This window comes from Somniosus microcephalus, unplaced genomic scaffold, assembly GCF_052327205.1.
Source record: "Somniosus microcephalus isolate GS21.2 unplaced genomic scaffold, FLI_Smic_1.0 scaffold25, whole genome shotgun sequence".
NCBI lineage: Eukaryota > Metazoa > Chordata > Chondrichthyes > Squaliformes > Somniosidae > Somniosus > Somniosus microcephalus.
In genome coordinates this window covers 1,333,657-1,361,238 of record NW_028225212.1, presented here as the reverse complement: position 1 = coordinate 1,361,238, position 27,582 = coordinate 1,333,657, and the positions used below count along the sequence as shown (strand labels likewise).

The following is a 27,582-nucleotide window of genomic DNA, read 5'->3' as shown; positions in this document are numbered from 1 at the left end:
ATCCCCTCCCAGGGCAGGTTGAGAAAGCGGTTAAAAAAGCATACGGGATCCTGGGCTTCATAAATAGAGGCATAGAGTACAAAAGCAAGGAGGTTATGATGAACCTTTATAAAACACTGTTCGGCCTCAACTGGAGTATTGTGTCCAATTCTGGGCACCGCACTTTAGGAAGGATGTGAAGGCCTTAGAGAGGGTGCAGAAAAGATTTACAAGAATGGTTCCAGGGATGAGTGACTTCAGTTACGTGGATAGACTGGAGACGCTGGGGTTGTTCTCCTTGGAGCAGAGAAGGTTTAGAGGAGATTTGATGGAGGTGTTCAAAATCACGAGGGGTCTGGACAGAGTAGGTCGAGAGAAACTGTTCCCATTGGCGGAAGGGTCGAGAACCAGAGGACACAGATTTAAGGTGATTGGTAAAAGAACCAAAGGCGACATGAGGAAAAACTATTTTACTCAGCGAGTGGTTAGGATCTGGAATGCACGGCCTGAGAGGGTGGTGGAGGGAGATTCAATTGTGGCTTTCAAAAGGGAATTGGATAAGTACCTGAAGGAAAAAAAATTGCAGGGCTACGGGGAAAGGGCGGGGGGGTGGGACTAATTGAAGTGCTCGTGCAGAGAGCCGGCACGGGCTCGACAGGCCGAATAGCCTCCTTCTGTGTTGTAACCATTCCATGATTCTATAATTCTAACTGTCCACAGTACTCCAGGTGTGGTATCACCAAGGCTCTATATAACTGTAGTAAGACTTCTTTCCTCTTTGTAATAAAGTCTAAAATACCTTTACTTTCCTAATTGCTTGCTGTACTTTCTTGTTAACGTTCTGTGATTCCTGTACAAGGGCACCCAGGTCCCTCTGAATACCAACAATTCCCATTTAAAAAATATTCTGCTTTTTTCCTAACAAACTGGATAATTTCACATTTCTCCATCTGCCATTGTTCTCGCCCGCTCACTTAACTTGCCTATATTCCTTCACAGACTCTTTCTGTCCTCCTCACAGCTTACTTTCCCACCCAACTTTGTATCATTAGCAAACTTGGATATATTACATTTGGTCCCCTCATCCAAATCATTGATGTAGATTGTGAATAGCTGAGGCCCAAGCACTGATCCTTGCGGTACCCCACTAGTTACAGCCTGCCAACCCGAAAATGACCCGTTTATTCCTCCTCTCTGTTTTCAGTCCGTTAACCAATCCTCAATCCATGCTAATATATTACCCCCAATCCCATGAGCCTTAATTTTGAGTAATAACCTCCTGTGTGGCACCTTATCAAATTATTTTGAAAATCCAAATAAACCACATTCACTGGTTCCCCCTTATCTACCCTGCTAGTAACAACTTCAAACATTTGTCAAACATGATTTCCCTTTCATAAATTTGTGTTGACTCTGCCCAATCATATTATTATCAATGCATTTGTTACCATTAGACTTGACTATTGCAATGCACTGCTCGCTGGCCTCCCACGTTCTACCCTACGTAAACTTGAGGTCACCCAAAACTCGGCTGCCCGTGTCCTAACTCGCTGCAAGTCCTGTTCACCCTGTGCTCACTGACGTACATTGTCTCCCGGTTAAGCAAACCTTGATTTCAAAATTCTCATCCTTGTTTTCAAATCCCTCCATGGCCTCACCCCTCCCTATCTCTGTAATCTCCTCCAGCCCCACAAACCCCCGAGATATCTACGCTCCTCTAAATCTGGCCTCGAGGATCCCTGATTATAATCGCTCCACCTTTGGTGGCCGTGCCTTCTGTTGCCTGGGCCCTAAACTCTGAAATTCTCTCCCTAAACCTCTCCGCCTCTCTACCTCTCTTTCCTCCTTTAAGACGCTCCTTAAAACCTACCTCATCTGCCCTCATATCATTCTATGTGTCTCAGTGTCAAATTTTGTTTGATAATGCTCCTGTGAAGTGTCTTGGGACGTTTTACTACATTAAAGGCACTATATAAATACAAATTGTTGTTGTTGATTTTCTAAGTGCTCTGCTACCATGTCCCGAATAATAGATACTATCATTTTCCCTACTACTGTATGGACCCTGTGTACCGATACTTTGTGAATGTACGGACCCTGTGCATTGATTTCAATCATTTGAACTGTTTTTGTTTGCCTCACATGTGATTTATTTTTTAATTGCAGGCATCGTGCGAAAGTCAGAGGATGGTCAAACTTCCAGTTCTGGTGGCGAGTCCCCTGTGAGTACAGGGTGCACGGCACTTCGTATCGATCGAGCGCCTAACAGCAAATACTTCGCATTATCTTCTTTACTTTCACTGATTAAACAAATATTTTTCCCCCAAAATTTCTCTCTTTTCTCCGGAGGGTTCACACTCGCACACACCCACACTCAGTCACACACTCACACTCAGTCACACACTCACTCAGTCACACACTCACACTCAGTCACACACTCACTCAGTCACACACCCACACTCAGTCACACACTCACACTCAGTCACACACTCACTCAGTCACACACTCACACTCAGTCACACACTCACTCAGTCACACACCCACACTCAGTCACACACTCACACTCAGTCACACACTCACTCAGTCACACACTCACACTCAGTCACACTCACACTCAGTCACACACTCACTCAGTCACACACTCACACTGTCACACACTCACTCAGTCACACTCACACTGTCACACACTCACTCAGTCACACTCACTCAGTCACACTCACACTCAGTCACACTCACACTCAGTCACACTCACACTCAGTCACACACTCACACTGTCACACACTCACTCAGTCACACTCACACTCAGTCACACTCACACTCAGTCACACACTCACACTGTCACACACTCACTCAGTCACACACGCACACTCAGTCACACACTCACTCAGTCACACACGCACACTCAGTCACACACTCAGTCACACTCACACTCAGTCACACACTCGCACTTGCGCGCACACTCAGTCGCACACTCACTTAGTCACACAATCACACTCAGTCGCACACTCACACTTAGTCACACACTCACACTTGCACTCACACACTCACTCAATCACACACTCACGCTCAGTCACACACTCACTCAATCACACACTCACACACTCAGTCACACACTCACACTCAGTCACTTACACTTGCACTCACTCAATCACACACTCACACTCAGTCACACACTCACACTCAGTCACTTACACTTGCACTCACTCAATCACACACTCACATTCAGTCGCACACTCACACTCACACACTACATTCACATACCTCATACACACATGCCCCACACACACACAAACATACACACTGACGTAAGAAAACTACTCAGCGCTTGGTCTGAGTATTAAACAAGGCTTTAATCAACTGTTTTTCAACATGGAGGTCTAGTTGTGTCCTTCACTAGTTCCTGTTAAAGAATGTCCTGAGCAAGCTGGGCCCATGCCCGAGTATTTATACTCTCCCTGGACAGCGCCACCAGCAGGCTGCCCAGTATCATTTCATAAGTCATTTCCACATGAACGACAAGCTTCATGTCACACACAACACACATAAATCACACACATAACTTGCATTTGTATAGCGCCTTTAACATAGTAAAAACATCCCAAGGCGCTTCGCAGGAGCGTTATCAAGCAAAATTTGACACCAAACCACATTAGATATTAGGAATGATGACCAAAAGCTTGGTCAAAGAGGTCGTTTTTAAGGAGCGCCTTAAAAGAGGAGAGAGAGGTAGCGAGACAGAGGTGTAGGAAGGGATTGCAGAGCTTAGGCAGCTGAAGGTACGGCCACCAATGGTGGAGCGATGGGTTTTGGATCAGCTCATGTTTATGTAGCTGGGAGACTGGCCAGGCAAGCATTGGAATAGCCAGTTCTGGGATAACAAAGGCATGGATGAGAGTTTCAGCAACCAGAAGACTGAGGCAGTGACGGGCGATGTTGCAATGGTAGAAGTAGGCAGTCTTGGTGATGGAGATGATATGGGTGGGAAGCTCAGCTCAGGTTAAATTTCAAGTGTCATCAGGCCGCGGTTCTGCTATGTTAGTTAGGCCCCCGCCTGCCTTTTGCAGGAGCCTCATCCATGGCCTGATTTCTGCACTTTCAAATTTAAAGGGCCGGGAATATGGTCGGGTTCCTCGATCCTGGTATTGTAGCCACCACCCCCCCACTCACCACCCCCCCCACCCTGCCCCCCCGCCAACCCTCTCCCACCGGAGGCCAATGGCTTCGGTCTTCCCACTATTTATTAGGAGGAAGTTTCTGCTCATCCAGTACTGGATGTCGGACAAGCAGTGTGGCAAATCAGCGGCAGTGGAGGGGTTGAGAGAGCTGGTGGTGAGGTAGAGCTGGGAGTCGTCAGCGCACATGTGGAATCTGAACACTGTGTTTTCGGATGATGTCGCCAAAGGGCACCCCCCCCCCACTGTCCCAGTCCGTACCCCCCCCCGCTGTCCCAGTCTGTACCCCCCCCGCTGTCCCAGTCCGTACCCCCCCACTGTCCCAGTCCATATCCCCCCCACTGTCCCAGTCCGTACACCCCTCCCACTGTCCCAGTCTGTACACCCCCTCCCACTGTCCCAGTCCGTACCCCCCCCACTGTCCCAGTCCGTACACCCCCCCACTGTCCCAGTCCGTACCCCCCCCACTGTCCCAGTCCGTACCCCCACCACTGTCCCAGTCCGTACACTCCCCCCACTGTCCCAGTCCGTACACCCCCCCACTGTCCCAGTCCGTACCCCCCCCACTGTCCCAGTCCGTACACCCCCCCCCACTGTCCCAGTCCGTACCCCCCCCACTGTCCCAGTCCGTACACACCCCCACTGTCCCAGTCTGTACACCCCCCCCACTGTCCCAGTCCGTACACTCCCCCAATGTCCCAGTCCCCCCCCCACTGTCCCAGTCCATACACCATCCCACTGTCCACTGTCCCAGTCCATACACCCACCCCCCACTGTCCCAGTCCGTACACCCCCCCCATTGTCCCAGTCTATACACACCCCCCAATGTCCCAGTCCCCCCCCCACTGTCCCAGTCCATACACCATCCCACTGTCCCAGTCTGTACACCCCCCCAATGTCCCAGTCCGTACGCTCCCCCCAATGTCCCAGTCCCCCCACCACTGTCCCAGTCCGTACTATAGCTCTATCCCTCCCCCACTCCCTCAGTTAACGCTGACACTCTCCTTTCAGCCTCCGCCCAATGCCTCAATCCAAATATCTTCTATTTACCTAAAACACCCGTTCAAGGTTCTGTCCTTTGAGCTGTTATTTCATTACCATCAATCTCCCTCCTTCCTTTGCGCTGTCTATTCTCCCCTTTCTCTCACTGTCATCCATTTCCCCCTTCCCTCCATTTGTCACATCCCTCACCATCCTCCCATTTCCTTCCCCCTTGGAATCCATCCCCCCTGCTCCTTCTTGAGCCCAGTGGCTCCTGTAACAGGCAGGCAGGGTCCCAGCGTCCTGCCGACACGTTCCCAGCGCTGAGGGTGGGTTGGCTACCTGTGTGTGCGCTGTAAGAATCCACTGTGAGGACAGGTGAGAGCTGGAGAGCGCTGAGATTTGTCGGAGAACTGTGTTGCACTGACCCGGCCCCCAAGGCTCTGACAGTGGGAGACTGGCTGGGCCTGACCTGCGATTAACGCCCAACAACAATAGCATTTAATGTAGAAAACCAGCAAGTGCTTCAGCGAGGGCTAATCAAAGATAAAAGTTCTTCCATTGGCCTGGAGAGAGGCGTCTCCATTTCACGCTGGGTTTGAGGTGGCTTCATAGAATCGAGGCCTCCAAATTGCGATGTGGCGCCAGGACAGATGTTAGTGGATTGTGCGCCGGGGCAGCGGAATATTGGGCGGAATCTGGGTCCCTTGGGTTTCCACCCTGCCACCGGTGGGTTTCCTCTCCCCCCTCACCTCCAAGGTGTAGCGGGTGAGTCTGAGGGAGTTTCCCGTCTATGCTGGGAAGTCCCCCGATTACTCCCCCGTTAGGCCAAGGGCAGCGATCGTTGGCCTAGCAATTAGATATATTATAGTTAGATATATTTCTTAAGGCTAAAGGGATCAAGGGGTATGGGGAGAAAGCAGGGACAGGGTACTGAATTTGGATGATCAGCCATGATCTCATTAAATGGTGGAACAGGCTCGAGGGGCCGAATGGCCTACTCCTGCTCCTATCTTATTTGTTTCTATATAATTGGGCCACGTGGCACCCCATCTTTCAGGCACTGAACGGCCTACGAAGGCCCCAAAATGGTGGGCAGGAATCGCACTCACACTTCCCCCCAGAATTGCGTTGCTCATCTGCCCGCCATATTGGGGGAGGAGGCCGGCCGCTCTCGCGGGAGGAACAACACCAGCAGTATTTAACGCCCAAAATAATTGATGCAGTTGGGAGCCCTGCATATCACGATGATGATGCTGTGAGACTCCTTCCCCCCTCCCCCCCCCCCAGGCCATTGGCCTTTCCCCGTGGTCAGTGGGGGGCTGCTAGAACGATGCTGAAGTGCGCTCTGGAGCTGATGAATGAGATGCTTTTGACTTGTGTTTCCTCAGGTTCCGGAGGTAGAGGAGATCGACCACGGCCCCTCGAGATCTCAGTCGGACCAGCCGGCCACACACCACCCATCGTCTGACCAGGGCATCAGCACAGGCACCAAGGTAACAGCCTCCCACCATAGGGGGTCAACTGACGGTCAGCGGGACAGGCCGGTGTGTCAGGGACAAGTCTCTGTGCCCAGGATATTTAACCAATGCTTGTACTGAAGCCCCAGAGGGCTGTGGATACTGAGTCTTTGAGTATATTCGAGGCTGAGATAGATAGTTGTTTGGACTCTAGGGGAATCAAGGGAAATGGAGATCGGGCGGGAGAGTGGAGTTGTGGTCAATGATCAGCCATGATCTTATTGAATGGTGGAGCAGGCTCGAGGGGCCATGTGGCGGAGCAGGCTCGAGGGGCCGTGTGGCGGAGCAGGCTCGAGGGGCCGTATGGCGGAGCAGGCTCGAGGGGCCGTGTGGCGGAGCAGGCTCGAGGGGCCGTGTGGCGGAGCAGGCTCGAGGGGCCGTGTGGTGGAGCAGGCTCGAGGGGCCGTGTGGCGGAGCAGGCTCGAGGGGCCGTGTGGCGGAGCAGGCTCGAGGGGGCCGTGTGGCGGAGCAGGCTCGAGGGGCCGTGTGGCGGAGCAGGCTCGAGGGGGCCGTGTGGCGGAGCAGGCTCGAGGGGCCGTGTGGCGGAGCAGGCTCGAGGGGCCGTGTGGCGGAGCAGGCTCGAGGGGCCGTGTGGCGGAGCAGGCTCGAGGGGCCGTGTGGCGGAGCAGGCTCGAGGGGCCGTGTGGCGGAGCAGGCTCGAGGGGGCCGTGTGGCGGAGCAGGCTCGAGGGGGCCGTGTGGCGGAGCAGGCTCGAGGGGCCGTGTGGCGGAGCAGGCTCGAGGGGCCGTGTGGCGGAGCAGGCTCGAGGGGCCGTGTGGCCGACTCCTGCTCCGAGTTCTTATGAAAGACAGGACTTTGTAGTTGGGACCTTCCTGTTCGGTGTGGCTCAGTACCACCTGCATGGGTTCTTTGCCCCACCTGCCCAGGTCCCACTGTATCTCTTGAAATTAGAGCCAGACTGTTCAGGAGTGATGTCAGGAAGCATTTCTTCACACAAAGGTGCAATGATATCAGCAAATAGTGATGTTATTTGCCTGTTTGATTATCATGCCTTAACAGCAGTTTGCAGGTATTGATTACTTATGCCTGACCAGCAGAGGTCATGTGACCGAGACAAGCAAGGCAGTTTAGTTTCGGTTTCGTTCTAGATGCATCACAGCATCCTGTCTCCTGTAAAAGCTGTATAAAAGAGTTGAACAGACTTTAGATTAAAACTCATTCTCTTTCATAAATGTCTCATCATTGAACCCACAAAGAAATCAATACAGAAGGGTAGTGGAAATCTGAAACACTCTCTCATAAAAATAGCTGAGAAGTCGCACAACACCAGGTTATAGTCCAACAGCTTTATTTGAAATCACAAGCTTTCGGAGCGCTGCTCCTTCTTCACCTGACGAAGGGGCAGCGCTCCGAAAGCTTGGGATTTCAAATAAAGCTGTTGGACTATAACCTGGTGTTGTGCGACTTCTCACATTTGTCCACCCCAGTCCAACACCGGCATCTCCACATCATAAAAAAAGCTGTTGAGGCTGGGGGGGTCAATTGAAAATATCAAAACTGCAAGTGAGAGATTTTTGTTGTGTAAGGGTATTAAGCATTACAGAACCAAGGCGGGTAAATGGGGTTAAGACACAGATCAGCCATGATGTAATTAATTGGCAGAACAGGCTCGAGGGGCAGAATGGCCCACCCTGTTCCTATGTCCCTCAACCCCACCTATCCACCATCGAGTTCTTGTCATTATTTAAGAAGCGGTGCCAGTTTGGGAATGACCTGTGTGTGCCTGGAGGGCAAATCCTGAGGAGATTTTCTGATTTACAGATTCAGAAGGAGCTGCTTCATGAAGAGTTAAAACAATTTCTACGAATCAAAAAGGATCGTCACGCCAACTTAGTGTCAGTGTCCGAAGCCGACATGGAGTCTGTGGACCGGCGTGAAGTAACCAAGGTAACGTGGAGAGTACGACCTCTCGCAAGCTGCGCTTTGTTTATCAGACTCCCGGTGTACTTAAACACAGCTGGTATCCCAGGCGATGGAGGTGCAGCTTGGATCACCCGCTGCCCCACTGCCCCAGGTACACTGGTAATCAGACACATCCACATGCAACTCAGGGGTGAGAAGATTCGGAGCTTTTGCCTGCTTAACAGTGTCTGTACCTCAAGAAATAAAGTTTATTAGGAACAGGCCACTAGACTTCAACAACCGCACCTACCCACCATATCCCTCAATCCCACCTACCCACCAGCTCCCTCAATCCCACCTACCCACCATCTCACTCAATCCCACCGACCCACCATCTCCCTCAATCCCACCTACCCACCATCTCCCTCAATCCCACCTACCCACCGTATCCCTCAATCCCACCTACCCACCATCTCCCTCAATCCCACCTACCCACCGTATCCCTCAATCCCACCTACCCACCATCTCCCTCAATCCCACCAACCCACCATCTCCCTCAATCCCACCTACCCACCGTATCCCTCAATCCCACCTACCCACCATCTCCCTCAATCCCACCTACCCACCGTCTCCCTCAATCCCACCTACCCACCGTCTCCCTCAATCCCACCTACCCACCGTCTCCCTCAATCCCACCTACCCACCATATCCCTCAATCCCACCTACCCACCAGCTCCCTCAATCCCACCTACCCACCCTCTCACTCAATCCCACCGACCCACCATCTCCCTCAATCCCACCTACCCACCATCTCCCTCAATCCCACCTACCCACCATCTACCTCAATCCCACCTACCCACCATCTCCCTCAATCCCACCTACCCACCGTATCCCTCAATCCCACCTACCCACCATATCCCTCAATCCCACCTACCCACCATATCCCTCAATCCCACCTACCCACCGTATCCCTCAATCCCACCTACCCACCGTATCCCTCAATCCCACCTACCCACATATCCCTCAGTCCCACCTACCCACCCTATCCCTCAATCCCACCTACTCACCATATCCCTCAATCCCACCTACCCACCGTATCCCTCAATCCCACCTACCCACATATCCCTCAATCCCACCTACCCACATATCCCTCAATCCCACCTACCCACATATCCCTCAATCCCACCTACCCACTGTATCCCTCAATCCCACCTACCCACCGTATCCCTCAATCCCACCTACCCACCGCATCCCTCAATCCCACCTACCCACATATCCCTCAATCCCACCTACCCACCATATCCCTCAATCCCACCTACCCACCGTATCCCTCAATCCCACCTACCCACCGCATCCCTCAATCCCACCTACCCACATATCCCTCAATCCCACCTACCCACCATATCCCTCAATCCCACCTACCCACCGTATCCCTCAATCCCACCTACCCACCGTATCCCTCAATCCCACCTACCCACATATCCCTCAATCCCACCTACCCACCGTATCCCTCAATCCCACCTACCCACCGTATCCCTCAATCCCACCTACCCACATATCCCTCAATCCCACCTACCCACATATCCCTCAATCCCACCTACCCACCATATCCCTCAATCCCACCTACCCACCATATCCCTCAATCCCACCTACCCACCGTATCCCTCAATCCCACCTACCCACCGTATCCCTCAATCCCACCTACCCACCGTATCCCTCAATCCCACCTACCCACTGTATCCCTCAATCCCACCTACCCACTGTATCCCTCAATCCCACCTACCCACCCTATCCCTCAATCCCAACTACCCACCATATCCCTCAATCCCACCTACCCACCATCTCCCTCAATCCCACCTACCCACCGTATCCCTCAATCCCACCTACCCACCAGCTCCCTCAATCCCACCTACCCACCATCTCACTCAATCCCACCGACCCACCATCTCCCTCAATCCCACCTACCCACCATCTCCCTCAATCCCACCTACCCACCGTATCCCTCAATCCCACCTACCCACCATCTCCCTCAATCCCACCTACCCACCGTATCCCTCAATCCCACCTACCCACCATCTCCCTCAATCCCACCAACCCACCATCTCCCTCAATCCCACCTACCCACCGTATCCCTCAATCCCACCTACCCACCATCTCCCTCAATCCCACCTACCCACCGTCTCCCTCAATCCCACCTACCCACCGTCTCCCTCAATCCCACCTACCCACCGTCTCCCTCAATCCCACCTACCCACCATATCCCTCAATCCCACCTACCCACCAGCTCCCTCAATCCCACCTACCCACCCTCTCACTCAATCCCACCGACCCACCATCTCCCTCAATCCCACCTACCCACCATCTCCCTCAATCCCACCTACCCACCATCTACCTCAATCCCACCTACCCACCATCTCCCTCAATCCCACCTACCCACCGTATCCCTCAATCCCACCTACCCACCATATCCCTCAATCCCACCTACCCACCATATCCCTCAATCCCACCTACCCACCGTATCCCTCAATCCCACCTACCCACCGTATCCCTCAATCCCACCTACCCACATATCCCTCAGTCCCACCTACCCACCCTATCCCTCAATCCCACCTACTCACCATATCCCTCAATCCCACCTACCCACCGTATCCCTCAATCCCACCTACCCACATATCCCTCAATCCCACCTACCCACATATCCCTCAATCCCACCTACCCACATATCCCTCAATCCCACCTACCCACTGTATCCCTCAATCCCACCTACCCACCGTATCCCTCAATCCCACCTACCCACCGCATCCCTCAATCCCACCTACCCACATATCCCTCAATCCCACCTACCCACCATATCCCTCAATCCCACCTACCCACCGTATCCCTCAATCCCACCTACCCACCGCATCCCTCAATCCCACCTACCCACATATCCCTCAATCCCACCTACCCACCATATCCCTCAATCCCACCTACCCACCGTATCCCTCAATCCCACCTACCCACCGTATCCCTCAATCCCACCTACCCACATATCCCTCAATCCCACCTACCCACCGTATCCCTCAATCCCACCTACCCACCGTATCCCTCAATCCCACCTACCCACATATCCCTCAATCCCACCTACCCACATATCCCTCAATCCCACCTACCCACCATATCCCTCAATCCCACCTACCCACCATATCCCTCAATCCCACCTACCCACCGTATCCCTCAATCCCACCTACCCACCGTATCCCTCAATCCCACCTACCCACCGTATCCCTCAATCCCACCTACCCACTGTATCCCTCAATCCCACCTACCCACTGTATCCCTCAATCCCACCTACCCACCCTATCCCTCAATCCCAACTACCCACCATATCCCTCAATCCCACCTACCCACCATATCCCTCAATCCCACCAACCCACCGTATCCCTCAATCCCACCTACCCACTGTATCCCTCAATCCCACCTACCCACCGTATCCCTCAATCCCACCTACCCACCGTATCCCTCAATCCCACCTACCCACCGTATCCCTCAATCCCGCCTACCCACCATATCCCTCAATCCCAACTACCCACCGTATCCCTCAATCCCACCTACCCACCATATCCCTCAATCCCACCTACCCACCGTATCCCTCAATCCGAACTACCCACCGTATCCCTCAATTCCACCTACCCACCGTATCCCTCAATCCCACCTACCCACCATATCCCTCAATCCCACCTACCCACCATACCCCTCAATCCCACCTACCCACCGTATCCCTCAATCCCACCTACCCACATATCCCTCAATCCCACCTACCCACCGTATCCCTCAATCCCACCTACCCACCGTATCCCTCAATCCCACCTACCCACCGTATCCCTCAATCCCACCTACCCACCATATCCCTCAATCCCACCTACCCACCGTATCCCTCAATCCCACCTACCCACCGTATCCCTCAATCCCACCTACCCACCGTATCCCTCAATCCCATCTACCCACCGTATCCCTCAATCCCACCTACTCACCGTATCCCTCAATCCCACCTACCCACCGTATCCCTCAATCCCACCTACCCACATATCCCTCAATCTCACTTACCCACCGTATCCCTCAATCCCACCTACCCACCGTATCCCTCAATCCCACCTACCCACATATCCCTCAATCCCACTTACCCACCGTATCCCTCAATCCCACCTACCCACTGTATCCCTCAATCCCACCTACCCACATATCCCTCAATCCCACCTACCCACCGTATCCCTCAATCCCACCTACCCACATATCCCTCAATCCCACCTACCCACCGTATCCCTCAATCCCACCTACCCACATATCCCTCAATCCCACCTACCCACCGTATCCCTCAATCCCACCTACCCACATATCCCTCAATCCCACCTACACACCGTATCCCTCAATCCCACCTACCCACCATATCCCTCAATCCCACCTACCCACCGTATCCCTCAATCCCACCTACCCACATATCCCTCAATCCCACCTACCCACCGTATCCCTCAATCCCACCTACCCACCGTATCCCTCAATCCCACCTACCCACCGTATCCCTCAATCCCACCTACCCACATATCCCTCAATCCCACCTACCCACCGTATCCCTCAATCCCACCTACCCACCGTATCCCTCAATCCCACCTACCCACCGTATCCCTCAATCCCACCTACCCACCGTATCCCTCAATCCCACCTACCCACCGTATCCCTCAATCCCACCTACCCACATATCCCTCAATCCCACTTACCCACCGTATCCCTCAATCCCACCTACCCACCGTATCCCTCAATCCCACCTACCCACATATCCCTCAATCCCACTTACCCACCGTACCCCTCAATCCCACCTACCCACCGTATCCCTCAATCCCACCTACCCACATATCCCTCAATCCCACCTACCCACCGTATCCCTCAATCCCACCTACCCACATATCCCTCAATCCCACCTACCCACCGTATCCCTCAATCCCACCTACCCACATATCCCTCAATCCCACCTACCCACCGTATCCCTCAATCCCACCTACCCACATATCCCTCAATCCCACTTACCCACCGTATCCCTCAATCCCACCTACCCACCGTATCCCTCAATCCCACCTACCCACCGTATCCCTCAATCCCACCTACCCACATATCCCTCAATCCCACTTACCCACCGTATCCCTCAATCCCACCTACCCACCGTATCCCTCAATCCCACCTACCCACATATCCCTCAATCCCACTTACCCACCTTTCAATCTCTTTCAACCCACCAACTAGTGGGAAAAAATAGAGGAGCAAATTTGCAGAGGAATTACAGAGAGATGCAAGAACTATAGAGTAGTGATAATGGGGGAGTTCAACTATCCTAATAGAGACTGGGATAGTAATAGTGTAAAGGGAAGAGAGGAGGAAGAATTTCTGAAGTGTGTTTAGAACTTTCTTGATCAGTATGTTTCCGGCCCAATGAGGGAAGAGGCATTGCTGGATCTGGTTCTGGGGAATGAAGTAAGTCAAGTGGAGCAAGTGTCAGTAGGTGAACATTTAGGGAACAGTGATCATAGTATCATACGGTTAAGATTAACTATGGAAAAGAACAGGGAGCGATCTAGAGTCAAAACACTTAATTGGAGGAAGGCAAATTTCAGCTGGTGAGAACGGATCTGGTCCGGGTAAATTGGAATCAAAGATTGGCAGGCAAAACTGTAATCAAACAATGGGCTGACTTTAAAGAGGAAATAGTTTGGGTACAGTCGAGGTACATTCCCACTAGAGGGAAAGGTAGGGCAACTAAAGCCAGGGCTCCCTGGATGACTAAAGAGATAGAGGGTAAGATGAAGCAGAAAAAGAGCACGTTTACAGATGTCAGGTTGAGAATACATCTGAGAATCAGGCTAAATATAGAAAGTTCAGAGAAGTGGAAAGGAAAATAAGAGAGGCAAAGAGAGGGTGCGAGAATAGAATGTCAGCTAACATAAAAGGTAATCCCAAAGTCTTCTAAAGGCATTTAAATAGTAAATGGGTAGTAAGAGGAGGGGTGGGGCCAATTAGGGACCAAATAGGAGACCTATGCATGGAGGCAGAGGGCATGGCTGAGGTACTAAATGAGTACTTTGCATCTGTCTTCACCAACGAAGAAGATGCTGCCAAAGTCATAGTGAAAGGGTGAGGTAAATGAGATACTGGACGGGATAAAAATTGATAAAGATGAGGCACTAGAAAGTGTTACGTCCGTGAATAATTGAGACACGGACAGCAGGAGTGAACAAAGTAAGTCTTTACTGGTGGAAGTCAATAGTGAAACTAAAAACACAGAGGCTCAATAGCGCCTTTTATGCAGGGGTGGTCACTGCCGGTACTGCAGTCTGAGACCAGTTATTCTCTTAAAGGTACATACACAACAATTCCTCCCCTTTTAGATAAACAGTACATAACATTCATTTAACAACTAAATGATAACTAGTTACAATCACAATTACTGTTGCTAGATACATTGGTTAAGTTTAAGCAATTATAAGTTCAGTCTTTGAGGAGGCTTCCTGATTCTGTCTGGATAACGCCTCTTTGGGGTATCAGGTTCTTCTGGCAATGTTGAGTCAGGATCAATGTCGTTGTGTGGTTCATCTGCTTCCAATATTACCGGTTCTGCGGTAGCTGCAATTGGAACGTCGATTTCATTACCAGGTGTATCAGATCGTGGTGTGGAGTTGACGTTTTCCCGTGACTCTAGAATCTGGTCAGCATGGCGTCTTACAATGCTCTCCCCAACGTCCACAGTATACATGAGAGGTCCTTGTCGTGTACAAATCGTTCCTGGCTGCCATTTCTCAGTGTGGTAGTCCCGGGCCAAAACTGGTTGACCTATCTTAAAACTCCTGGTCGGCCTTTCATTCATATTCTGAAACTGCCTGTTCTCCACATCTCTTCGGACGTTTGGCTTAACCAAATCTAAGCGGCATCGTAGTCTTCGATTGAAGAACATCATGGCTGGAGTTTGGTTGGTAACCGCGTGTGTCGCATTCCGGTAGGCAAACAAGAAGTTGTCCACCTTGTGTTGTAGGGGTATATCTTCATTACACATTGCCTTGATAGCCTTCTTGAATGTTTGGACAAACCTCTCGGCCAACCATTAGTGGCTGGATGATATGGGGCAGATGTGTAATGCTTAACACCATTGTTCTTTAAGAACCTCCGGAACTCTTCAGACACAAACTGTGGTCCATTGTCAGAGCAAATCTGTTCAGGCAGCCCATTCCTGGCGAATATGGTTCGTAAAACTGTGATCGTTTTTTCCGTGGTGATTGAGGACATTTTTATTACCTCTGGCCACTTTGAATGTGCATCCACCGCAATTAAAAACATCGAGTCCATGAAGGGACCAGCAAAATCAATGTGCACCCTTTGCCATGGAGATGAGGGCCACTCCCATGGATGCAGAGGAGCTTGTGGTGGGGCGTTTTGGACCTTCTGGCATCCTGTACAGCTCTTGGTCATCTCTTGGATTTCTCTATCGATTCCCGGCCACCACACAAACGCTCTGGCTAAGCTCTTCATTTTTACCCCACCCAGATGACCCTCATGAAGCTCATTGAGCACTCTATCCGTCAACATAGGTGGAATTACTACTCTGAATCCACACATCAAGGTTCCCCTGCACACTGACAGCTGTTCTCTTCTCGGCGAGAATGCTGGCAGCAGTGGTTCACCATGTGCTGGCCATCCCTTCACCGTTAAATCATAGACCCATGATAGTGTCGGGTCATTCCGTGTTTCCTTTTCTATGTTTGCATTCGTCACAGGGAGACATTCGACTATGGTCGAGTGGAATAACTCCATTGGATCCACTGCAAGGTCTTCTTCTTCCACCGTCGGCAACGGTAGACGTGACAATCCATCAGCATTTCCATGCTGTTTATTTCCTTTGTACTTGATGTCATATTGGTGTGCCCCTAGGAAAAGGGACCATCTCTGCAGCCGTTGCGCTGTCATTATCGGTATGCCCTTCTGAGGGTTGAAAATGGAGACAAGAGGTTGATGATCGGTTAGTAGAGTAAATTTTTGACCGTGCAGGTAGTGATTGAACTTCTTCACCCCCCACACTAGGCTGAGGGCCTCTCTGTCAATCTGGGCGTAGTTACGCTCGGCAGAATTAACGAGCGTGATGCAAAAGCTATCGGCCTCTCTAAACCATCAAGGAATTTATGTGACAGTACCGCCCCAATGCCGTAGGGAAACGCATCACACACCAGCCTGATTTGCAGTGCTGAGTTGTAGTGAGCCAATACTTCCTTTGAAGTGATTAAGTCCTTACTCTTCTGAAAAGCACGCTTACAATCATCGCTCCATTTCCATGCTACCCCCGTTCGTAGCAGGGCGTTCAGTGGGTGCAGAATTGTCGACAAATTCGGCAAAAACTTATGATAGTAATTCACCAATCCGAGGAACGACCTCAGTTGCGACACATTTTCAGGCGCTGGGGCCTTAACAACCGCTTCAATTTTGTCAGGGGACTTATGTAACCCCTCTTCATCAATCACGTGGCCACAATACGATATCTGTTTCTTAAAAAATTCGCACTTGGGGCGGTTGGCTCGCAGCCCATGTTCCCGTAGTCTAGTGAGCACCTGTTCTAGGTTGTTAAGGTGTTCACTGTCATCTTCACCTGTTACAAGGATGTCGTCCAAGTAACACTGAGTCCCCGGAATCCCTTGCAGGGCTTGTTCCATCGCTCTTTGCCATATCGCCGGAGCCGATGCTACTCCGAATACCAATCGATGATACTGGTAAAGACCTTTGTGAGTGTTTATCGTGAGATACTTCCTAGAGGACTCTTCAACCTCCATCTGCAAATATGCTTGTGCTAGGTCAATTTTTGTAAAACGCTTCCCTCCAGACAGTGAGGCGCATATGTCTTCTATCCTTGGAAGAGGATATTGTACTGTGTGAAGGACCGGGTTCACCGTCACCTTGAAATCCCCACAGATGCGAATCTTCCTTGGCTCCCCGGACTTATTGCTTAACGTTTTCTTTATGACAGGAACGATGGGTGTCGCCCACTCGCTCCAGTCGACCTTAGACAACACGCCCGCCTTCTCCAGATTCTCCAGCTCTGCCTCGACGGCTGGGCGAATTGCATATGGTACCGGTCTTGCTTTGAAAAACTTGGGAACTGCATTCTCTTCTATTTTTATCGAGGCGGTTACGCCTTTAAGCGTGCCCAGTTCTTGTTGAAATACCTCTTTGGCGTTAGCTAAGATTGTTGACAATCGTCCAGGAGTGACGTCTTCATCTTTTTACCGTCCACCGTCATTGCATGAATGGAGTGCCAATCTAAGTTTATCTTCCTGATCCATTCCCATCCCAATAACGGTGGTCCACCATTTGGCAGTATGTAGAGATACAATTTCTGTATTTTCTTGCCGTTGTATTCGACAGGCACCCTTATTTTTCCTCTGGGGTATACTTTTTGCCCCGTATACGTCGTCAAGACGATGGATGTCTCTCTCAAGGTTATGTGTGAAAATAGCCACTCGTAGTCTCGTCGATTCATGACGGTTAGCGCTGATCCTGTATCCAATTCCATTTTAACTTGGGACCCTGCTATCGTGAGGGTGACCCAAATGGTTCGGTGATCCTCTTTTGCGATTACATTGTGAAGTTTGAGACAGCTTAGTCTCCTGTTCCCGGATTCACTATCGCTCATCTGGTCTTCGGAACTACTGTCCGCTATCTTTTGTACTTTCTTGTACGGTTCCTTAGTAGCCTTTTTGCTGTCACTGGTCTTCTTCCCAGACCTGCAAACTCGTGCAATGTGTCCCATCTTCCCGCATTGCCTGCATATTTTATCTTTGGACCAGCAGTCCTTCTGGTCATGGTTAGTTCTGCCGCAGCGATAACATTTTGCAAATCCCCGTGTCATTTCGTGGGTGCCGTATTCCTGTGGTTTTTGTTGAATTTCTGCAGCTCCCCTGGCTGCTGCTTCATACGATACTGCCACGCTGAAAGCCTTATCTAGCGTCAGCTCTTTCTCTGAGAGTAACTTCTTCTGTGTTCCTTCACTCAGGAGTCCACAGACAAATTTGTCCCGTAGGGTATCTGCCAGTCCTGCTCCGAACTGGCAGTGCTTTGATAGCTTACGTAGTTCTGTAAGATACTCAGCATTTCTCTCATCTTTGTGCTGAGTTCTCCTGTGGAATTTAAATCTTTCTGCTATCAACAGCAGTGCAGGGTTTAAGTGTTCCTGCAGGACAGCAACAATTTCATTAAAACTCTTCGCCTTCGGTTTGGCTGGAGTAATCAGGTCCCGCAATAGGCCGTACGTTCTAGCGCCCATTAAGTTTAGCAATATCGATGCCTTTTTCCCCTCGGCTATTTCGTTTGCCTCGAAATATACCTCGACTCTTTCCACATACGTGGTCCAGTCCTCTATTGTATTATCAAAAGCAGTGATACAGCCAGTCTTCGGCATCTTGCAAATCTAAAATGGCGCCTCCCGCGCTTTGCCTTCTTCCCCGATTTAACAAAATGGCGCCTCCCGCGCTTTGCCTTCTTCCCCGCTGTTGTTAGCGTTGCTTTCCACGGTTTCTTGCGCGTTTAATATTGATTTTTTTTTCTTTTATTATTTTCCCGTCGTGGAGCGGACCCTCTGGGACACTTCCCTCCCTCTTCTGAGGTCCGAACGCTGCCCGGCTCCGAAGCACCGGCCGCGCCTTGTGTGCTCCACCCTCTCTCTCTCTCTTTGCTTCCCGACTCACTGCCCGGCCCCATTGAAAAGCCACCCGATCGAGCTTCAGCCCGCCGCAGCCCAGGAAGGATCAGTGCACTACCTGCCACCAGCCCGATTAGCTGGGAAACCACAGACCGAGGAACCAAGCCTGGCTCTGGACAGTCTCTCCTGCAAGTTTCCAATCCGACGATTTGGAGGGCGGTTGCCCACGGTCGACGCCCGTTTCTCGAGTTTCTTTGGATTTTATTTTTTTTTTCTTTCTTCTGGCTTCGACCTTCAATAACGTCGTCTGAGGTGCTGCCGAGTTGCAGGTAAGTTCGTTTCTTACTCGGCGCCAGTGTTACGTCCGTGAATAATTGAGACACGGACAGCAGGAGTGAACAAAGTAAGTCTTTACTGGTGGAAGTCAATAGTGAAACTAAAAACACAGAGGCTCAATAGCGCCTTTTATACAGGGGTGGTCACTGCCGGTACTGCAGTCTGAGACCAGTTATTCTCTTAAAGGTACATACACAACAGAAAGGCTGCCTGTACTTGAAGTAGATCAGTCACCAGGGCCGGATGGGATGCATCCTAGGGGATAGTAAAGGTGGAAATCACGGAGGTACTGGCCATAATCTTCCAATCCTCTTTAGAAATGGGGGTGGTGCCAGAGGACTGGAGAATTACAAATGGTAAACCCTTGCTCAATAAAGGGTGTAAAGAAAAACGCAGCAACTACAGGCCAGTCAGTTTAACCTTGGTAGTGGGAAGCTTTTAGAAACAATAATCAGGGACAAAATTAACAGTCACTTGGACAAGTGTGGATTAATTAAGGAAAGCAAGCATGGATTTGTTAAAGGCAAATCATGTTTAACCAACTTGATCGAGTTTTTTGATGAGGTAACAGAGAGGGTTGATGAGGGCAATGCGGTTGACGTAGTGTACATAGATTTCCAAAGGGCGTTTGACAAAGTGCCACATAATAGGCTTGCCAGCAAAGTTGAAGCCCATGGAATAAAAGGGACAGTGGCAGCATGGATACGGAACTGGCTTAGTGACAGGAAACAGAGAGTAGTGCTGAAAGTTTGTTTTTCGGACTGGAGGAAGGTATACAGTGGTGTTCCCCAGGGGTCGGTTCTAGGACCACTGCTTTTCTTGATATATATTAATGACTTGGACGTGGGTGTACAGGGCACAATTTCAAAATTTGCAGATGACACAAAACTTGAAAGTATAGTGAACAGTGAGGAGGATAGTGATAGACTTCAGGAAGACATAGACAGGCTGGTGGAATGGGTGGACACGTGGCAGATGAAATTTAACGCAAAAAAGTGTGAGGTGATAAATTTTGGTAGAAAGAATGAAGAGAGGAAATATAAACTAAAGGGTACAATCCTAAAGTGGGTGCATGAACAGAGAGTCCTCGGGGTATATGTGCACAAGTCATTGAAGGTGGCAGGGCAGGTTGAGAAAGCAGTTAAAAAATCTTACGGGATCCTGGGCTCCGTGATTGGAGGTATACAAAAGCGTGGAAATTATGATAAACCTTTATAAAACAGTGTTTCGGCCTCATCTGGAGTACTGTGTCCAATTCTGGGCACCGCACTTTAGAAAGCATGTGAAGGCCTTAGAGAGGGTGCAGAAAAGATTTACGAGAATGATTCCAGGAATGAGGGACTTCAGTTACGTGGATAGACTGGAGAAGCTGGGGTTGTTCTCCTTGGAGCAGAGAAGGTTAAGGGGAGATTGACCAGAATGGTACCAGGGATGAGGGACTTCAGTTACATGGATAGACTGGAGAAGCTGGGATTGTTCTCCTTGGAGCAGAGAAGGTTAAGGGGAGATTGACCAGAATGGTACCAGGGATGAGGGACTTCAGTTACGTGGATAGACTGGAGAAGCTGGGGTTGTTCTCCTTGGAGCAGAGAAGGTTGAGAGGAGATTTGATCGAGGTGTTCAAAATCATGAGGGGTCTGGACAGAGTAGATAGAGAGAAACTGCTCCCATTGGCGGAAGGGTCGAGAACCAGTGGACACAGATTCAAGGTGAATGGCAGAAGAACCAAAGGCGACATGAGGAAAATCTGTTTTACGCAGCGAGTGATTAGGATCTGGAATGCACTGCCTGAAAGGGTGGTGGAGGCCGACTCAATCATGGCTTTCAAAAGGGAATTGGATAAGTACCTGAAGGAAAAAAAATTGCAGGGCTACGGGGAAAGGGCGGGAGAGTGGGACTAGCTGAAGTGCTCTTGCAGAGAGCCGGCACGGGCTCGATGGGCCGAATGGCCTCCTTCTGTTCTGTAACCATTCTATGATTCTATGGTAACCCCACCTACCCACCATATCCCTCAATCCCACCTACCCACCCACCCACCAAATCATTCAACACCACTTATCCACCTTCTCACCAGACCCTTTAATCCCGAATTGCCTCAGAAACACATCTAATTATCTCCTTTTTTGTAATTCATTCTTGGGATACAGGTGTCACCAGCAAGGCCAACATTTATTGCACATCCCTAGTTGCCCTTGAGAAGGTGGTGGTGAGCCGTCTTCTTGAACCTCTGCAGTCCGTGTGGTGAAGGTACTCCCAGGTGCTGTTAGGGAGGGAGTTCCAGGATTTTGACCCAGCGACAATGAAGCAATGGCCGATATATGGCACTTTGGCAGGAAAAATCATAGAGCAAGTTATTATCTTAGTGGCAAGAAACTGGAAAGTACTGTAGTACAAAGGGATCTGGGGGTCCTGGTGCACGAAACTCAAAAAGTTAGTATGCAGGTGCAGCAAGTGATCAAGAAGGCCAATGGAATGTTGGCTTTTATTGCTAGGGGGATAGAATATAAAAACAGGGAGGTATTGTTGCAGTTGTACAAGGTATTGGTGAGACCGCACCTGGAATACTGCATACAGTTTTGGTGTCCATACTTAAGAAAAGACATACTTGCTCTCGAGTCAGTACAAAGTCACTCGGTTAATCCCGGGGATGAGGGGGTGGACATATGAGGAGAGGTTGAGTAGATTGGGACTCTACTCATTGGAGTTCAGAAGAATGAGAGGCGATCTTATTGAAACATATAAGATTGTGAAGGGGCTTGATCGGGTGGATGTGGTGAGGATGTTCCCAATGATGGGTGAAACTAGAACTAGGGGGCATAATCTTAGAATAAGGGGCTGCTCTTTCAAAACTGAGATGAGGAGAAACTTCTTCACTCAGAGGGTAGTAGGTCTGTGGAATTTGCTGCCCCAGAAAGCTGTGAAAGCTACATCATTAAATAAATTTAAAACAGAAATAGACAGTTTCTTAGAAGTAAAGGGAATTAGGGGTTACGGGGAGCGGGCAGGAAATTGGACATGAGTCTAGGTTCGGAACGGTCATGGCCCTGTGGGTAACGGAGCGGGCCCAGGGGCCGTGTAGCCTGGTTCTGCTCCTACTTCTTGTGTTCTAATTATGTGTTAGATTTCAGGAGGTGGTTCTAATCCTGTTCCTGGCTGGGGTGGAGATCACCTTTTACAGAAGGTAAGTACTGTAGAAAATATAGGGACAGTGATCTCCTGGACGAGTTTCGATCGCCTAGATGGGTCGGAGAGGAATTTCCCAGATTTTTTTCTCCCAAATTGGCCACTGGGTTTTTTATCTGGTTTTTCGCCTCTCCCAGGAGATCACATGGGTTCGGGAGGGATGTGGAGTGATAGTAGATTTGAGGTTAGGATCAGATCAGCCATGATCTTATTGAATGGTGGAGCAGGCTCGAGGGGCCGATTGGCCTACTCCTGCTCCTATTTCTTATGTTCTTATGTTCTTAAGTCAGGATGGTGTGTGACTTGGAGGGGAACTTGGAGGTGATGGTATTCCCATGCCCCTGCTTGACCCCATGACACTGTCCACTTCAATGTCCTTCCACTTATTTCATGACTCAATTACTCTTTTGTTACGAAAGTTCCCCCGACTCCTCCTCTTAGCCTTAACGCCCTCACTTTTAACATTTCCCCCCTGGGTATTGAACTATTCGCCACCCGAAACTAATTGGCATAAAAATAAAACAAAAAAGGTAACTCAACCGTGGCTAACAAAGGAAATTAGGGATAGCATAAGATCCAAGGAGAGGACATATAAATTGGCCAGAAAAAGCAGTAAACCTAAGGATTGGGAGCAGTTTAGGATTCAACAAAGGAGGACAAAGGGATTAATTAAGAAGGGGAAAATAGAATATGAGAGTAAGCTTGCCGGCAACATAAAAACTGACTGTTAAAGCTTTTATAGATATGTGAAGAGAAAAAGATTGGTGAAGTCAAGCGCAGGTCCCTTGCAGTCAGAATCAGGGGAATTTATAATGGGGAACAAAGAAATGGCAGACCAATTAAATACATATTTCGGTTCTGTCTTCACAAAGGAGGACACAAATAACCTCCTAGTGATGTCGGGGAACATAGGGTCTGATGAAAGGGAGGAACTGAAATAAATCAGTATTTGTAGGGAAATGGTGTTAGGGAAATTGATGGGATTGAAGGCCGATAAATCCCCAGGGCCTGATAATCCACATCCTAGGGTACTTAAGGAAGTGGCCCTAGAAATAGTAGATGCATTGCTGATCATCTTCCAACATTCGATGGAATCTGGAACAGTTCCCATTGATTGGAGGGTAGCTAATGTTACCCCACTATTCAAAAAAGGTGGTAGAGAGAAAACGAGGAATTATAGACCGGTAAGCCTGACATCGGTAGTGGGGAAAATGCTAGAGTCCATTATAAAAGATGTAATAGCAGAGCACTTGGAAAACAGTGACAGGATCAGACAAAGTCAACACAGATTTACAAAAGGTAAATCGTGCTTGACTAATCTAGTGCAATTTTCTGAGGATGTAACTGGTAAAATAGATAAGGAAGAGCCAGTGGATGTGGTGTATTTGGACTTTCAGAAGGCCTTCGATAAGGTCCCGCATAAGAGATTAGCGTGTAAAGTTAAGGCACATGGGATTGGGGGCAAGGTATTGACTTGGATAGAGAACTGGTTGGCAGACAGAAAGCAAAGAGTTGGAATGAATGGGTCTTTTTCCGAGTAGCAGGCAGTGATTAGTGGGGTACCGCAGGGATCGGTCCTAGGACCCCAGCTATTCACAATATATATTAATGATCTAGACAAGGGAACTAGATGTAATATCTCCAAATTTGCAGACGACACAAAGCTGGGTGGGCGTGTGTGCTGTGAGGAGGATGCCGAGAAACTCCAGGATGATTTGGACAGGTTGGGTGATTGGGCAGAAGCATGGCAGATGCAATATAACGTGGATAAATGTGAGGTTATCCACTTTGGTGGCAAAAACAGGAAGGCAGATTATTATTTGAATGGCAATAGATTGGGAGAAGGGGACGTGCAACGAGACCTGGGTGTCCTTGTGCACCAGTCGCTGAAGGTAAGCATGCAGGTGCAGCAGGCGGTTAAGAAGGCAAATGGTATGTTGGCCTTCGTAGTGAGAGGGTTTGAGTACAGGAACAAGGATGTCTTGCTGCAGTTGTACAGGGCCTTGGTGAGACCATATCTTGAGTATTGTGTGCAGTTTTGGTCGCCTTATCTGAGGAAGGATGTTCTTGCCATGGAAGGAGTTCAGCGAAGATTCACCAGGCTGATACCTGGGATGGCAGGAATGACGTATGAGGAGAGATTGGGTCGATTGGGCTTATACTCGCTAGAGTTTAGAAGAATGAGAGGGGATCTCATTGAAACTCGAAAATTCTAACAGGACTAGACAGACTAGATGCAGGAAGGATGTTCCCGATGGCGGGGGAGTCCAGAACCAGTGGTCACAGTCTAAGGATAAGGGGTAAGCCATTTAGGACAGAGATGAGGAGGAATTTCTTCACCCAGAGAGTGGTGAACCTGTGGAATTCTCTACCACAGAAGGCAGTTGAGACCAATTCATTAAATATATTCAAGAAGGATGTATTTCTTAAGGCTAAAGGGATCGAGGGATATGGGGAGAAGGCAGGGACAGGGTACTGAATTTGGATGATCAGCCATGATCGCATTGAATGGCGGAGCAGGCTCGAGGGGCCGAATGGCCTACTCCTGCTCCTATGTAATTGCCCGGGTCACTTTTGTCAATCGCCTTCATGAGATTTTCAAAGGTTCAATTAGTTTACCTCGAAGTCATAGAGTGATAACGGCACAGAAGGAGGCCATTCGGCCCATCGAGTCCGTGCCGGCTCTCTGTAGAGCGATCCAGTCAGTTCCATTCCCCCGCTCCATCCCCGTAGCCCTGCAAGTTTATTTCCCTCAAGTGCCTATCCAGTCTCCCCTTGAAAACATTGAGTGCCTCCGCTTCCACCACTTCCGTCAGCAGCGAGTTCCAGGTCCTCACCACTCGCTGCGTAAAAAAGTTTTTCCTCACATCCCCCCCGTATCTCTTGCCCAGAACCTTAAATCTGTGTCCCCTAGTCCTTGTACCATCAACCAGTGGGAACAGCCTTTCCCTGTCTAGCCTATCCAAACCCGTCATAATCTTGTACACCTCTATCAAATCACCCCTCAACCTCCTTTGCTCTAATGAAAACAAATCCAGCTTCTCCAACCTGTCCTTGTAGCTAAGATCCCCCATTCCTGGAACCATTCTGGTAAATCTCCTCCGCACCCTCTCAAGGGCCTTCACATCCTTCCTAAAGTGTGGTGACCAGAACTGGACACAATACTCCAAAGATTCCTTCCTTCCCTCCACCAACCACGCTGAATCCAGTCGCCCCGGCCTCAGCCTCGGTCTCCACAATTAATTCCACCATCTCGGACATCTTGAGTTCCTGATGAGAGAAAGATAGCACGGATTAGCCGTGGGCACTTGTGGCCTAACCAGTGCTTTATAAAGGTTCAGCATAACTTCGCTACTTTTGTACGCTGGCAGTTAAGAGTCAACCACATTGCTGTGGGTCTGGAGTCACGTATCGGCCAGACCGGGTAAGGGCAGCAGATTTCCTTCCCGAAAGGAAATTATTGAACCAGATGGGTTTTTACAAAAATCTGGTAGTTTCAGGGTCACCATTACAGATACTTGGTTTTTATTCCAGATTTATTTTAAAAATGTAATTAACTGAATTTAAATTCCCCAGGGGCCATGGGGGGATTTGAACTCATATCTACTTGCACCATTAGCCCAAGCTTCTTTGATTACTAGTCTAGTAACATAACCACCATGCTACCATTCCCAGTGGGTTTTTCCCCCTCTAACAGCTTGTGAGAGAGTGAGACGCTGAGGTCGGCACTGAGCAGCTCAGCTGCCTTGGACCCCCAGGAGCAACAGGAGCAATGTGGAGTGGGGCACCACCAGTGCCCACGGCTAATCCGTGCAATCTTTCTCTCATCAGGAACTCAAGATGTCCGAGATGGTGGAATTAATTGTGGAGACTGAGGCTGAAGCCGGGGCGACTGGATTCAGCGTGGTTGGTGGAGGGAAGGAAGGAATCTTTGTCAAGGAGGTGCTGAAGGAGTCACGGGCTGCGAGGGCATTGAACCTGAAGGAGGGTAAGACGCAGTTTACAGTGGGAACGGGGAAAAGTGCATCTGGGTCATAGCCGTACAAAAGACACTGCGTGAGAACTACATGAGAGGGCATTCCGTCTATTCACAGATCCCGTGAACTACAAGCAAACATCGTGCTTATCATTCGAAGTTGGAAACCGGGGGTGGCGGCGGGGGGGAGGGGTAGATTTTCAACTCGGAGTCCGGGCGCAAATTTGGCATCACAGATCGACCGCCCGTTGTAGAAAACGCACAATATTGATTGCCAATGAACGTCGGGAGGTTTCAATAACGGGCGGCTGACCGGCGATGCCAGTTTCACACCCAGGGTGAAATTCTACTCCAGCGCATCTTATTTTCCTCTCCAGGTTCATTCTGACTTTATGCAATAATGTAAAGTGGGCCGGCAGCCCGGCAGCTAACCAAAGCAATCAGTTCGAATTCTAACCAATTCCTTTTCTCCAGTTATTTCCAACAACTGTTCCACAAAAAAAAAATAAAAAGAGGAGAAATATTAAATAAACTAATCAAACTCAAAGAGGATAAAACCCCTGGTCCAGACGGATTAAATCCGCGCATTTTAAAAGAATCTAGGGAAGAGTTAGCAGAGGCATTGCTACACATATTTAATAATTCGTTAGAAAAAGGTATAGTGCCAGAGGACTGCGGATAGCTAACGTAATACCTATATTTAAGAAGGCAGATAGAACATGTCCAGGGAATTATAGACCAGTCAACGTAACATCGGTGGTAGGACAAATAATGGAATCCCTACTAAAGAAGAAAATAGAAGACCATCTAGAAACGAAAAATATAATAATGACTAGTCAGCATGGATTTCAAAAGGGAAAGTCTTGCTTG

At 49.7% G+C, this 27,582-nt stretch overlaps 1 protein-coding gene across 1 annotated transcript in view; it reads left to right on the top strand.

Annotated features, from left to right (window-relative positions):
- The first annotated feature begins 2,149 nt into the window (after positions 1-2,149).
- Positions 2,150-27,582, top strand: part of LOC147083901 (uncharacterized) — a 45,158-nt gene continuing 19,725 nt past the window's right edge. The window contains exons 1-4 of the mRNA XM_085980065.1: positions 2,150-2,201; positions 6,524-6,628; positions 8,435-8,560; positions 26,568-26,724. Of these exons, the coding sequence (XP_085836191.1) occupies positions 8,528-8,560; positions 26,568-26,724 (190 nt within the window). The 5' untranslated portion in view covers positions 2,150-2,201; positions 6,524-6,628; positions 8,435-8,527. The remainder of the gene's footprint in view (positions 2,202-6,523; positions 6,629-8,434; positions 8,561-26,567; positions 26,725-27,582) is intronic.